Here is a 15,955-nt window from a genome sequence, read left to right on the forward strand (position 1 = left end):
TCTCCAATACCATTACAAACAGAAGTGGGGAAAGCGGACACCCTTGTCTTGTTCCTTTCCTTATTTCCAACTTTTTCGTCACATCTGAATTGACAACTATATTTGCAGATTGGTTTTTATATATTGCCTTTATTGCTTGTATAAACTTCTCTCCCATCTGCATCTTCTCCATTGTTGCAAACATAAAATCCCAGTTCAAATTGTCAAACGCTTTCTCCGCATCCACAAAGAAAAAGCCAACCTGCTTCCCTGGATTTTTATCATAATACTCAATGGCATTCAGCAACACTCGTAGGTTATTTTTTATTTGCCTTTCCGGTAAAAAGCCAGCTTGGTCTTCATCTATGAATTCCACTAACCAAGCCTTAAGTCTTTCCGCTAATATCTTTGCAAATATTTTATAGTCATTATTAGTTAGAGATATTGGTCTGTAATTCTTAACGTTACTTAAGTCTAATGTCTCCTTCGGTATCAATGTAATACTAGCCTCATTCCATGTATCTGGCATCTCGACCCCTTCCAATATTCCATTCATCATCTTTTGCATCATTTGTTTCAAATCCTCCGCCATCACTTTATAAAATTTTGCTGTAATTCCATCTGGTCCCGGAGCTTTGCCAACTGTAGTAGCTTGTATTGCTTGTAGCACTTCCATTATTGTTATCTCAGCACTAAGCTTCTCTTTCAGCTTCTCCGGCACCTTTGGTAAATCAATAATATCAAAGTAGTCTCTTATCTTTTCATAATCCACTATTTTTTCTGATATAGCTTGGCATAGTATTTATAGAATGCTCTCTCAATCAACCCTTGATCATATAATTCCTTCCCCTCTTCTATAATTCTGCTTATTGTCCTTTTCTCTCTCTTTTTCTTTAATTGCCACGCCAAATATATCCCTGGTTTATTAGCTCCTTCAAATGATTTTTGCTTCATTTTCTTCAACTCCTACTCCACTTCTTTATTTTCCATAGCCCTAATTTGTTCTTGCAGTAACTTTATTTCATACAACAGTTTCTTTTTACCTGGCCTCTTTTTCAGTTTTTGTTCTACTTGAATAATTTTTTCCTGGATCTCTTTTAATTTCACTTCTTTTTTCCTCTTCTCTCTACCATTTAAGTCCATCAACACACCTCTAATTACAGCTTTATAAGTGTCCCAGACCATGTGCATTGACACCCCTTTATCCACATTACACTGAATAAAGAACTTCGTTTCTTTTCTAAGCACCTCAATACATTCTGGGTCACTCAAAAGATCCTCATTAATTCTCCATCTCCGTTTCTTATGTCTCATTCCAAATCTCCACATCACAGGATTATGATCCGAGCTAACTTTCGATAATATATCAGTCTCTTTTGTAAACGCTACCAGTTCTCTAGATGCCCAGATCATATCAGTTCTGGAAAAAGATTGGTGACTAGTTGAAAAAAACATATACTGCTTCGCTTTAGGATTATATTTTCTCCAAACATCATCTAAGTTTTCTTGTTCCTGAATTTCAAAAAAGGACTTTGGTAATTTCCCCATCCTTGCTTTACTTGTTGATGAACTTTTATCCAGTTGCAAATCTAACACTCCATTAAAGTCTCCAGCTATAATTACCTGATCATAAGTCCATTGCTCCATTTGTTCTCGTAAATCTTTAAAGAATATATCCTTAGAGCCATTTGGCGCATATATTCCGAGTACCAAAGTTTTTTTTGCATTACATGAAAATTCCACAGCCAGGTATCTTCCATTTTTATCAGACACTATTAATTTACGTTGCAATTCTTCTTTTATATATATAACAATTCCCCTCTTTTTTTGCTTTGTTGCCGAAACAAATTGCTTTCCTAACTTTTTGTTAATTAAATATTTAACATCTTGATCCCTGATATGAGTCTCTTGTAGACAAACCAAATTACTTCTTTGTTTAGATAACCAATGTAACACAGCTTTTCGTTTAGAGGGTGAATTAAGTCCATTAACATTCCATGAAATTAATTTGTACTCCATAATTATAATCTGGATGAGCTAGGAAAGTCTTTTCCATTCTCCATCAGAAATACATCCATTGCATATTTTGATTTAATCACTTGTCTCCCTGATTGGAATTCAAAAGTCACTCCTTCTGGCAGCTCCCATCTATATCTAATTTCAGCTGCCCTCAGCTTCTGTGTCAAATCTCTATACTTTGTCCGATCCTGGAGCACTTTACGTGGTACTTCTTTCATGATTCGAATCCGAGTCCCAGCTATTTTCAGTGGAGTTTCAAAGTGTCTTCTAATAATTTCCTCCTTCATTCTCCTTGTGGTTAATTGGACAATAATATCTCTTGGTAAGTTCTTTTGTTCTGCATATTTTGAATTGACTCTATACACGATATCCAAATGGGTCATCATTTCCTCCTCTGTTTGTCCCCAAAATTTTGCCAATATTTCAGCTACTTGTTTAAGAGCAGATCCATCCATTTTTTCCGGGACCGCCCTCATACGAATTTGTCTGTCCATTGCTTTGCATTCCATCATCACCGTTCTTTCGCCCATAGCCACAGTGTCTGTCTGTATAGCCTCCGTTTTTTTCTCCCCATCCTGCACCATCTGTTGCGTTTCTTGCACCTTTTGTTGGGTATTCTGTAAATCTGTTTTTATTGCCTCCATCTCTTTTTTAACTTCCGTAATCTCCGACTTAATCGCTTCTTTCATTTCCGTCATTAAGCTTTGCTGTAATTGTTGTATCATCTCCCGAATCTCTTTATTTCCCTCTGTTATTTTCTTATCCAAATTCTCAATGGCAACCTGCCAGTCCTTTTCTTTTTTGGAGGCCATCGGACTTGCCTTGGGTCCCCACGAATCAGCTCTCTTTCTTAACTCCGTCTTCTTTTTAATTCAAGTTTCTATTTTTATATATCAAAATTTTAAAACGTTTGCCCTCAGTTAAAATGGCGATTGAGGCTTCCCTTACCCTTAAAATGTCGGGCGATGTTTCTCTATGATATAAAATGTCGGGTGATCTTTCTCTATGGTAATACTGTCACATCGATGGTCTTCCCTTACTTTCAATGGTGAATCCTTTGCTTCGGTTTCCTTTCCCTTACTTCCAATGGTGGGTACTTCACTTCCTCTTCCAACTTTATTTTTCTTCCGGGTCTTCCTGGTCTTCCTGACCTCCCTCTCTGCGCTCTCTCTATCTCCTCTCCTCTACTTCCTGTCTTGTGTCCCGCCTTCCGATTCCCACGATCCGCCCACCGCGTCGCTATCTCCCCAACCACAGGTATGCAAAACAATATTCTTCTTAGCTTTTTAAAACTTTTTCTCACTGTCACAACTCAAATTAAACTGCTCAGTCTTTTAGTATACTTTTTCAGCTTGGTAACTCAGTCTTTTGTTCTTTTAAAAGTTCGGTCTTTATCCAGTAAAACAGTCCGTTGGGGGAGATAGTAATCTTAACTTAACATAAACTTCTTGGGATGTACTCACTGTTTCAAACGTCCAATTCTGTTCAATTCCGTTCCCGAGGCTTGGGGAACAACGAGCCTATGTCAATTTAATGACTCCCAAAGCTGCTGCAGAGGTTTTGGCTGCCCTTCTCCAAGGAGTATCTCAAGGCTTGGGAGGAAAGCCCTTAATTCAGAGCCTCCCACCCGCCGAGACCCTTCACTCTCAGGGCTACAAGCGTTCCTGCCGGATTTCTGACTGAAATCCGGAGGCTGTGGGCGATCTGAGTGCCCCACCAGCCCGAAAAACAGCACCTCGGTTGATCCGGAGTTCCGAATCACGTCGGTCTTGCCATTATCCCAACTGGAAGTCCCCAGTTTGAATAATATTTAAAAAGAGTCTTTTGGATGGCCCCATTATCTGTTAGCATAATATTCCCATCTTGCAATTTTAAAATCATTTTCTTCTCTCTCTCTTCTCAATTTGTAAGCCAACCATCTTCCTGGTTTATTGGCTAATTTGAAATTTCTCTAACATAATTCAATTTTTTCTCTAAGTCTCTTACTGTTAACATTGATAGCTGTTGTTGCAGATATTTTATCTCTTGCTGCACCTTAACATTCCCTGGCACATTTTTAACTCTTCCTCCTTTTTTTTAATTTCCTGCAAAATATTTTGCATTTTTTCCTGCTCCTTCCTCTTTAATTCTGAATTATGACGTATAAAGTGCCCTCTTATAAATGCTTTGCTTGCATCCCAAACCATTCTCAAATCTCTGCCCTTTTTCAAGTTTATTTTAAAAAATTCAACCTTTTTTTACAATCAACAATTGCCTATTTATGTAATAAAGATTCATTTAGTTGCCCCGTAAATGTATTAGGTTTGGTCTTATAATTTACTCTTACAGGACTGTGGTCGGAAAAAGACTTCAGTAATATCTCCACTTTAGTTATTTTTGTCACCAAATTTTTCGATACCCAGACGATGTCAATATGTGATAAAGATTTGTGTCTCTCCAAGTAGAATGTGTATTCTCTTGAATCCCCATTTTTTTGACATCCACCAAACCCATATTATCAAACATGTCAAAACAAACCTTTGGTTATTTACCTTGAGCATCCTTTATGTTTTTATTAGAGCATCTATCTATTTGTGGAGAAACAACACCATTCCGGAGGTCATGCATCTGATGAAGAGAACTGTGATTCTCGAAAGCTTATGCTACAATAAAATTGGTTAGTCTTAAAGGTGCTACTGGACTCTTTTTGATTTTTCAACACCATTCCGATCACCCATCAACCACCAATTTTCATAAGGCAGATCAGACAATTTTTCACAAAGGTATTTGTAGAACCTCCCCTTCTCTTCGTTTGGTGCATAGATTCCCACCATCAAGATTTTACTCCCATTTAATGTAACCTCAACCCCCACAAATCTATCATTGTTATGAGAAATAACAAGTTGTGGTTTCAGTACAGGCTTCAAATACAATACCACCCCATTTTTTTATTACCTGCAGAGACAATTTTTTCACCCAAAATTTTGTAGTCCAAATATTTGATATCTTTTTTTCTAATAAGAGTTTCTTGTAAGCAAATGATATCAACTTTCAGTTTTTTCAGATAATGAAATATTTTCCGTCTTTTTTGAGGAGCATTCGCTCCATTTATATTCCACGTTATAGCTTTGTAATCCATACTTGGGTTTTAATTATTATCAGAGTCCATCCCATCTTATTTTTTCTGTCGCAGTGAAAGTTGTGGAGCTTCTGGAGCTTCTTCTAGGTCTTCCTTGTATCTTTCTAGAAATTCTCTTGCCTTTGGAATTGAATTCAACCTAAATCTCTGTTGTTTAAAGGTAAAAATCACTACTTCCAGTCTATCCCATCTGAAATGGATTTTCTTCTGTTTCAGCATTTCAGTTAAGAAGGCGTAGTCTCTGCGTTTCTCAAAATTCTGAGTGGTATGTCCTTTAGTACGATAACTGGCGCTTCCTGTATAATCAATTTTTTCTTATAATGTTCTTGTAAAGCTTGGTATTTTATCGACTTTCTGACAAAATGCACCATGATATCCTTCGGGAGCTTATTCTGTATCGTATATCTTATATACGTATATATCTTATATACTTTATGCAGTTCCATTTCTACTCTTGGGATGTCCCACTGCATAAATTCCACCAGGAATTTCTCTTGGGATGTCCCACTGCATAAATTCCTCTACTACCATGTATCAAACATTTTCATCTCATGTCTCCTCCACGTCTCTCAGCCGAAGCATGTCTTCTTTCTCCCTTTGTTCCAATAAGGCTAAATTGTCTTGGTGTTTCTCACATTCTTTGTCAAGTACTGCTGTTTTGCTATCCAAAATCTGCACTTGGTTATTCAGCTTCTTTACTTCCTTAGAGGTTTTTTAAACAGCTCCTTCAACATTTTTAATTTGCTCAGTAAAGTCTGTTTTGAATTTTGTAAAATTATCTTACATTTTCTTCTCAAATGAATCTAGTTTATCACTTAGTTGAGCCACAAGTTTCCACATCAGATCTATGGGCGTCAAGCTTTCTATTGAATCTAATCTTTTTCTTTATGTTAAGTCATGGAACATGGGATTAATGGACAAACAGTAGGAAAATCAGCATGGGGTTTTATTTTTTTATATGACTACAGCAGCTAGGCTTTTATATGCGCAAAAATGGAAACGCTCAGAATTGCCTTCAATTGAAGATTGGATTATGAAAATGACGGAACTAGCGGAGATAACTAAACTTACAGCTTTGATCAGAGATAAAACTTTGTCTCCTTTTTTGGCTAACTGGAATCCCCTTATTGACTTTTTGTGTGAAATAAGGAAAAATATTTAATGATTTGTGGCTTTGATTTTTTTGGATTTTTAAGAAGAATTTTGAAGAGATCCAATTTTAAGTGCAATGTTTGTTTAAAAAGATAAGTGTTGTAGAGAAGAATGGAAATGAAATATGTATTGTTTTCTTTTATTTCTAAGTTCTGTTTTTTCTTCTTTTTCTTGTACACTTTTTACTATTCTTTATTTTTCTTTCTGCCCTTTTTACTGGGCTTTTAATTCTATGAATAGAATAAAAGAATTGTAAAAAGAAAAAGGCTAAGCTCAAAGTGAAGCATACTGATAAATTATCAACTTCAAAGCTACAGAAGAAGAAAAGGGCCACCTCTTTGGCTCCAACTGCATTAGTGACATCAAGTCCACCCAGGGTTCTGAAAACTCCTCCTCCACACTGGAGACAGTGTCGCACTTCAGCACCATGCTTCTCAGTGGGCAAGATACCAGATATTGTAGAATTATCAACAGCCATTTCTCCATTGCCACCTTCCCCTATGTGGCCTGTGGAAAGACGGAAGACTTCTTTGGAGCCATCTAAGAATGACAGTCGTTTGGAACTGGCTCCACACCATAGACGCCCTCAGCTCCATTACTCTCCATCAAGTTCCCTTATCATTACTACGCTTACAAGTTAGAAAGGTCTCTGGACCTGTACTTGCCTCCTCATTACTTCTGTGACAAAGATACTTATATCCCCATTCACTCAGAACCAAGAAGAGTAGTAAGGCCAAACCTGCATCAGAACCTTCTCCACCAGAGTTTCTAACAGAGAACACTGCTGTATCTCCAAGTGAGGATATCTGCATATATACTGAACAAATAATCCAGATGGTGAGATCCCTGGAAATTGAGCTTACCTGCTTTGCTCCGACCTTTTTGGATGTGGTTGTCAAGGTCCTCCACTTGAAAGCAGCCAGAACAGTGGCAATCCCAGTCATCAAGGTATGCTACACGTGACAAACGATGTATGGTCGAGGGTGGCTTCGCCTCCAGTGATATCTAAGAAGCTGCATATAATATAAGATGAAAACAAGAAGGTTCAGGTTTTCTATTTACTCACCGTTCCATGAATTCTGTTGTCACCAAGACCCTGCAAGGCATGGGCCTCCAAAAAAAGTTGGGCCATTCAGCTCTGATAGATAAAGAGGGCAGGAAAATAGACATACTGGGCAGAAAGGTTTGAGCTTCTGCAGTCTTAAACTTTAGAATTGGCAATTATGAGGCTATTATTACCTGATATCAGCTTTTCTTATGGGAAGATTGACTCATACCTAAGCCTAATCCCAAATGATATACAAAGGCTGGCAAAAAATTCTTCAAGGAAAGGCTTTAAGGTTCTCCAAACAGCAAATTAATATAGCCAATTTTTAAGATGCACCTAGCCGCCATTTCTGCCTACCATGATAATATACATGAGAAATTTCTCTTTTCCCAGCCACAATACAAGTCCTTTCTAAGAGGTTTAGGAAATCTCTACCCTCCAGCATCCAGGCCAATTCCCCAGTGGATTCTCTCCTTGGTTCTCGCACTCATGCATAAATCTTTCGAGCCCCTAGCTGCCTGCTCCTTGGATGTTCTGACAGCAAAACAGCCTTTCTGGTGGCAATAACTTTTGCTAGGAGGGAGTGTGAATTGCAAGCCCTGAGACATGACCCTCCTTCATTACAATGTTTGCAGATAAGGTTGTCTTCCATCTGAGCCTCTCTTTTCTGCCAAAGATTGTCTCTGCTTTTCATTTAAACAAGGACATTGTCTTACTTGTATTTTTTCCCTACTCCTTTGACTGATACAGAGAGACTTTTACACACACTTGATGTTAAATGTGCTTTGTGCATCTACTTCGACAGGACAGCTCCTTTCCGAAGAATTCTAATCTATTTATCTCATTTAAAGGGCCCGAAAAAGGTCTGAAGGTCCTCTCACAGACTATTTCAAATTGGATAGTTTGGCTCACTAAGGATTGTTATCATCAGTCTAAACAACCATGTCCACTGCAAGTTACAGCACACTCTATAAGAGCACAATCCACTTTGTCAGCTTTTAATTTTGGCATCCCTATAGTGGAACTGTGTAAGACTGCTGCTTGGTCTACACCGTCCACATTCATCAAGCATTATGCCAATGACAAACTCCAGAAGGGATGCAGCTGTTAACAAGGCAGTCCTGAAGAGTCTTTTCCGTTGAAGAGCTACATGCCCGCCTCCTTGGGTAAGTTAGCTCGGTAATCTCCCACATGGGACTGCACAAAAGACACAACACTGAAAACAGGGTTGCGCTTGCCTGTAACTGTTGTTCATAAAGTGTTCTGTGCAGGCACATATCCCTCCCTCCTTCCCTGTCACGTACTCTTTATTATTATTTTTCTTCTACACCAGCGGCTTAGAAAACTGAAGGAAGAAGCTGCTCATCCTGCCTTTTATAGCCACGCCTAAGAGAAAAGCGTGCAAAAAGACTAGGCGAACATCTTGAGTGTTTAGGAGCTGTACATACGCAGTTTCCATGTCCTCAATAAAGAATAGTTAAAGGTTAGTGCAACCCTGTTATCTCTAAGATTCTGTGTATCATTTATTATCTCAAATATTTATATACAAATATTGTAAATTTCACTTTCTGTATTGATTCAATAAGAATCTCCGAAAATGGGGGAGATTCTGAAGCACTCAGAGCTGCCAGACCATATGGACTCCAACAAATGTTGCAATTGTAAATACTGCCTTTCGGTAGAAGTTGAAAAATCATATTTAGACCTCAGCTGAAAAAATGATCAGAATTTATCATCATTACTTATTAATTGATCTAAAGTAAAAAATTCCATTATCTATTCAAGCCTTCCATTAAAAAAAAATTCCCAATTTTGGATTTTACCATAATGTTAGTTTAGCATATGAGAACAGGTCTCATTGTCATGATATTATACACCATACTTCTTTTGCTGCAGAAATTGTTGGAGGAACAAAACCCATTTTAACATAAGTAGACCCTAATGCATTCCACTTAAAAAGTAGTTCCAAAAAAGAGGCCTCCAAAAGAGCCCAAGGTGAATACTCCAAGTGAGGGGAGAGATCCCAATAATTTGTACTTGCTAACAAATATGCCTGACTAGCAACAAAGCTCGTTGTGGGGGGGGGAAATACAATAGGCTCTAGAAAGGGGAGGGCAGCCAGATGAAGGCAGGGGGATGGGCATGGCCACCTCCTCTGCACCTGATCCCGGCTGGGTGATGAGCATTGCCACTTGCTTTGCTCCTCATCCCAGCTGGGTGAAGGCAGGGGGCGGGCATTGCCACTTGCTCTGCTCCTGATCCCAGCTGGGTGAAGGCAGGGGGCAGCCATTGCCCTCTGTTCTGGATCCCAGATGGGTGAATGGAGGGGCAGGCATTTCCACTTGCTCCCTGCCTGATTTCAACCTGGACTTCCCGCAGTGGCATGTTCTCTGGAGGTTTGGCTGCCTCATCTAGGCTTCCCTCAACAGCAGCACCCTCTGGAGGCATACCAGGGTAGGAAGTGAGTTGTCTCGAATACGCTTAGCCTTTTATATAATAGGATGATAAGTACTAAGGTCCAGAAGATCAAACCATCCTTCATTAATTGAAAGTCGTATCCTCTTTTTTAAAAATCTTGGGTGGTGTTTAACCTCACATAAATTTGAAACAAAGTATTAATTTTATGAATATATCTACAAATATAAAAAGGGAATGCGTGTATAACATAATTTTTTTAAAATTTTATTGGTGAGTACATAATTAATACACACATTCTCCATCTTACCTAAATTATATCAACCCCCACCCTTTCCCTCCCCCCTCCTTATAGACTTCCAACAGCTTTCCAACCCTTAACCTATCTTATTACTCAACTTATTTTCAGCTATATTCTTCTAAATCATATATATATTATATCTCTTACTCTAAGCATATTCAGATTCTTTTTGTATATACTATATCAAATCCACTAATATATCCATTCTCTACCTCACTATTTAAACTGTATATTTTTAATAAAGTTTCCTTAATAATAATACTAGCTTAGATTAATTAATAGCTAAATTTTTCCATTAATGGTAAAGTTACTTCTCTCTTCTGTTTATAAAATCACAGATTAGTAGTTCTCAAACTGCCACAATCCTCCTTTCACATCCCATTTTTTTTCTAAGTATTGTTTCAATTTCCCCCAATCTGCAATATATTCTCCTGGATCAAGATCTTCCAGTTTTCTTGTCATTTTGTCCATTTCTGCCATGTACAGGAATTTGTATATCCAATCTTCTGTAGTTGGTATTTCTTGCACTTTCCATTTCTACGCGTATAAAAGTCTTGCTGCTGTAGTCATATAAAATAACAATGTTCTGTGCTGCATTGGAACATCTTCCATTCCCAAGTTCAGTAGCAACAATTCTGGGTTCTTATTTATTTGGGTTTGCAGAACCTCATTAATTACTTCAATTATATCTCCCCAGTATTGCTTAGCTACTTCACAAGTCCACCACATATGATATAGTGATCCTTCATGCTTTTTACATTTCCAGCATTTATCTGACATATTAGTGTTTCCTAGCGCAATTTTCTTTGGTGTTAAATACCACCTATACATCATTTTATATACATTCTCTTTGATATTGGTACAAGTTGAAATCTTCAATGTATTTTTCCACAAATGCTCCCAAGATTCCATTGTTATCTCTTTATGAAAATTTATTGCCCATTTCACCATCTGGACTTTGACTGTCTCATCTTCCGTATGCCATTTTAGAAGTATTTTATAAATTTTTGAAATTTCTTTGTTACCTTCTTGTAAAATCACTTCTTCTAGTTCCGAGTTTTTCAGTCTTATTTATAACATATATAATTTAATGCAGAATTGCCCTCATGATGCATTTCTAAATTATGCACCTTAAAAGTGTATCTGAAGTCAAGATTTCCATGCTCTAAATAATCACTAATTAGTTAAAAAACACAAAGCAGGGGAGGTAACTGAGATCTGGACTAGTGCAGGTTTGACATTGAGAGTATTGAGTTTGAGGACTGTCTTGCTTCAAAAACTTCTATATTAATCCAGCAGTTTTCATTCTGACATTTGCAGGTGTAGCAGGCAGAACCATGAAGAGGGAGACAGATTAATAAGCAACAGATGTGGACAAGGATGCTATGTTTATCTTAGAGAGCTGTCATTTAGCAATAATGATTCTACCAGAAACAGTATCTTAGATATGAAGAGCCTCATGTAATTTAAAAAGTATCATAAATCACATGTAAATAGAATGAAAACGTTTAGAAAGTCATCTACTTTCAAAGGGCATGGAGAAGCTGTCAACTGAAGTCAGTGCAATATGCATTCTTTTGAGAACTTCAAGGGCAGATGCAAGGAAAATAAAGACAAATGTAGTTTCAAATAAAGGTTCTTTGTGGTGGTCACAGGTAAAACATCAAGTTCTCCAGAGTAGCAGCCTATGAAGCATAAAAAGTGGTTCCCCATGTGCAGATAGGGGTATTGTTTCCCAAACATAATGAACTTGATACTCTGCATGCAAAATACTTCAGCCAACAAGAAAGAACTTGCTCTGGTTTATCATGGTGAACAAGTACCATTTGGTGAACAAGCACAAAAAAAGACAAATGTTTGCAGAGGTAAGGGAGATTAAACTAATGTTTTTCCCTCCCAGAAAACACCTTTCACTCTGGGAACGTTGGTGGCTGTGTATAGGTACAACCATGATTGGAACTGTGGCATAGTTAATGTTTGGAAAATTTGCTTTGAAGTGGTGGTAGTGGTGGTGAGCTTGTTTTGTTGCTGTTACTGCCATAGAGTAGGCACTGGCAGTACAATATGCTTTCACGTATGTTCAGTCACACTTGCTTCAGCCTACACCCCTGTGATGACGATACAGCATGCTCTGACACCAGTGTAAATGTGATGGATAAACCGATAGTAGGATTGAGATGGGCGTGTCATTCATTGTGAATAAAAGGATTAGTGATATAAAATGGTATCTGAAGAACTGCTGGCTGTATATAAGCTTGAAGGGGGAAATGTGCTCCCCTTAAAAATGTGAGTTATTGGGCTTCTCTTTCCCATTGATAAGAAAGGCAGAAATATGTTATGAACCCATTCACCTTTAAATATTTTGAATTAGAACAGTGTCTGTGTCTGCAGTGTTGTTAAAAATAGCATGTCCTAGGGAAAGAGTCAGCTGTGAAACTTCTGAGTATGAATACATTTTCTAGACTTATTTAATGGAATGAATTGTAACTGAAATGACATTGAATCTTTTTAGTGAGCCGTTTAAATTATCTGTGACTTGTTTTCTTAAAACTATCTGCAGTTCAGTATTTTGTAATAGTAGTGGTTCATGTTTGATTGCAGTGTTCATGAATGCCTTCCAGTTCTTATTTGAATTTTATTGATAAAATAGTTTTCATTTAAAAGTTTTGTTTTCTGTGACTAAAGCCAATATCCATGTGTGTGAAGATGTGTTACAAATACACATCGGTGGAAGTCCGCTGGACTTATAATAAGAAATAATTGTGTGTGAGAATGGGGATTTATTAGTACTTTCTTTGTCCTTAAATTAAGTATAATATACTTTTTTCTTTCTAATGAGCACTGTGTTCACTTGCTAGTTAAAACCCTGTAATCTTTAAAAGTATTGTAAAATGGTTAGTTTGAGTTCTGTACTCCAACAAAATATACATAAATATCAGGAGTGTGCATAAAAGAAAAAACAAACCAAAATTACACACAGAACTTGCTGGTTCAGTTTGTTAAAGCAGCTTCCAGAATGCAGAACCAAATCCAGGAAAATAAATTCAAACGAGTCTCTCCTGCTAAAAAATGTGTTTCATTTCGTGCCTTCCAGCAGTTTTCCTGAACAGCTTCAATCAGATCCCAAGGGGAGAGTGATCTTATGTTATTAATTAACTTTGTTGGCTGCAGGGGGAATGCAACCAACGCACGTGGTGTGAGTGTACTTCCCTGCCAATCTAGTCCTCACAAGGGGAGACACCTCCTCTCCTGTCAGCTTTGGAAACATTTGGAAGAAATAGGCTGTATTGCAATTTGAAAGAGATTTCCCTGGGAATAAGCACTATTGAATTACATCTGAGTAGACCTATTTAGGATTGCCTCCATAGTCTTTTGGCGCTCTCTTTTTTCTGAGTTAATTAGCAAACATGTAACTCCTCCCTTTCAAAAACAATCCTGCCTGCCCCCACAGCAAAAGGAAAACAGATTTGCTTGGGCAGCTGCAGGGGGAGGAGGAATTCAGCCAATCGTTCTATCCAGTCAAACCAAAACGGGGGAAAAAATGGATCAGTTCCAAGCTGGAATCAGCTGAACTGAAACAAACTAGTAATGAAACAAGATGATTCCTGAATTCCTGGAGCCAGAGCTGAAACAGAAACTTCCTTGATGCACACCCCTAAGGAATATTTTTTCGAATCGGCCAACTCCTTAACACAACTAATAGTATATCTACAACTGCTCAAATCGAACAGTTCATCCTTTATATGAAGGAAATGCTTCTGGTCAGTCCACAGAACTGAATTGTAAGATTGAATTTCAGATTCATGTTAAGAATGTCAAGTATTAGGAATGCCAAGGTTTTATTTCACCTTGGTCTACCTCATCTGATTTGGCCATTAGTGTTCAAATACATAATATGTTTATATAACAGGTTCAAAAAATAAATTTTGTTTTTAGAATTGGTTAAAAGGAATCCATCAAGGTATCCTTATAGATGCCTACCCAATCTTGTCTTGGAAATTTCTAGGCATGGATATTCCAGTGTTCTTAGACAGCATATTCTGTTGGTAGTCAGTGGTTACCCTATCAGACTACAATTTGAGAACCATATTCAAATCCCCACTGTACTTGAACTTACCATGTTATTTAAGCTATACCTCGTACCATGTGATTTCTATTCTTCATCATAACTTTAGCCATCACCTGGAGGTTGCCAGCCTCCAGGAGAAGGCTGGAAATCTCCCCAAATTACAACTGATTTCCAGGCCATAGAGATCAGTTCCCCTGGAGAAAACAGCTGTTTTGGAGCATGAACTCTATGGCATTATACCCTGCTGAGGTCTCTTCCCTTCCCAAACCCTGCCCTCTCCAGGCGCCACCACCCAAATCTCCAGGGATTTCCAAGCCTGAAGCTGGCAACCCTATAAACTGCTATTCACTAAATCCACAGTGACATATCAGTATCCTTCAGCTAAGGTGCCCAAAAGTAAACACAGTATTAACAGTAAGATCTTGGTATCACTCAGTGGAACAGCACAGATTCCCAAGTCTTTTGAATGGTACTTTTGTTAATGCAGCCTAAAATGCCATGAACCATTTGAGTAATATATTGTCGATTCACAAGTATCCATTTTAAAATCCATCTTGGATGTGCTGCTCTTAATTAGTTTCTCCTGTTCTTATATTGGTGCATGTGGTGATCCTCCATCACTTTCTTTACAAGTTTGAATAGCAGCATCCACCTAATAGTCTAAGGAATGACTCAGCAAAAACAACAACACAATTAGAAGTTCTATTATGGATTTTCAGTTTTAGTTTTTTCTTCGTTTATTTAAGCTGGTATTATAGCTTTAAAGTTTGTGTGTGTGAGAGAGAGAGAGTGTGAGAGAGAGAGAGAGATGAATTAATTTCCAATTGCAGTGATTTGAAAGGACTTCTTTAATAAATGATACGAGCTTTACTGGAATTGGTATGAGATCTACTAGTATTACCAAGTACAGATTTCCCCTGGTTCTGGGAGAAATTGGCCAAGAATTCAACACTTGTGCAAAAATAAACAAGTGACTTTGGATGTGAACTTTATTTTTATGTTCAGGTAAATTTTATTTTGATTTGATATTTGAAATAAAAGACTAGATAATACAAAAAAGACAAGTGTGTCACTTGTTTTTCTTATGATGCATGTGTATCAGCTCTTTACAAATAAATTTTCTTGACAATAATTTAGCAGTAATTGAAATGTGCTCTCCTCTATCAACTTTTTCTGCACTGTAAATGTTTTTATAGGTATGAGTTGCTCAGAATTTGCAAAGTTAATTTAGGGGTTCCTCCATGGAACATCAGGAAACACTGACCTAGTATGACAGAAACAAACAATTATATCCAAGTGATATTTTAAAAGCATCCTTTTTTTAACAAAGTAAAATACAAAACCACACCATTTTTCTGTGAGAATATTACTGCTAACCTTTGCATTGAAAAAGTGTGTACTTGTGCCTACAGTGTAAGGATCTCTTTAGATAGCTCTAGATGAGTAAAGCTTTTTTTCTTTCTTGCATAGTTTTAGATATGGCCAGGCATGTTCCTCTCTACAGAGCTCTGTTAGAGCTTCTCCGTGCTATTGCCTCATGCACATCTATGGTACCATTGTTGCTACCCTTATCTGGGGACAGTGGAGAAGATGAAGATGAGCAGCTGGAATCTCAGGCTTCCGTTGGTACTCTGTTGGCTAAAATGAAGACATGTGTGGATACCTACACTAATCGACTAAGGTATGTCATTCTAGAATTTTAAGGGCTACTACTATACTAGGCAAGCCAGATCTCATCAGATCTCAGAAGCTAAATAGGATTGGCACTGGTTAATACTTGAATGGGAGACCACCAAGGAAGACTAGGGTCTCTGTGGAGAGGCAGGCAATGGCAAACCACCTCTGCTAGTCTCT

The 15,955-nt window shown here is 37.8% G+C and overlaps 1 protein-coding gene across 2 annotated transcripts in view; it reads left to right on the forward strand.

The window, feature by feature from the left end:
- BIRC6 (baculoviral IAP repeat containing 6) overlaps positions 1-15,955 on the forward strand; it is a 330,219-nt gene that overhangs the window by 282,066 nt on the left and 32,198 nt on the right. For both annotated transcript variants that reach the window (XM_054976787.1, XM_054976793.1), the window contains exon 66: positions 15,572-15,782. In XM_054976787.1, coding sequence (XP_054832762.1) covers positions 15,572-15,782 — 211 coding nt within the window. The remainder of the gene's footprint in view (positions 1-15,571; positions 15,783-15,955) is intronic.

Source organism: Eublepharis macularius, chromosome 1 (genome assembly GCF_028583425.1).
Source record: "Eublepharis macularius isolate TG4126 chromosome 1, MPM_Emac_v1.0, whole genome shotgun sequence".
Taxonomy (NCBI): Eukaryota; Metazoa; Chordata; class Lepidosauria; order Squamata; family Eublepharidae; genus Eublepharis; species Eublepharis macularius.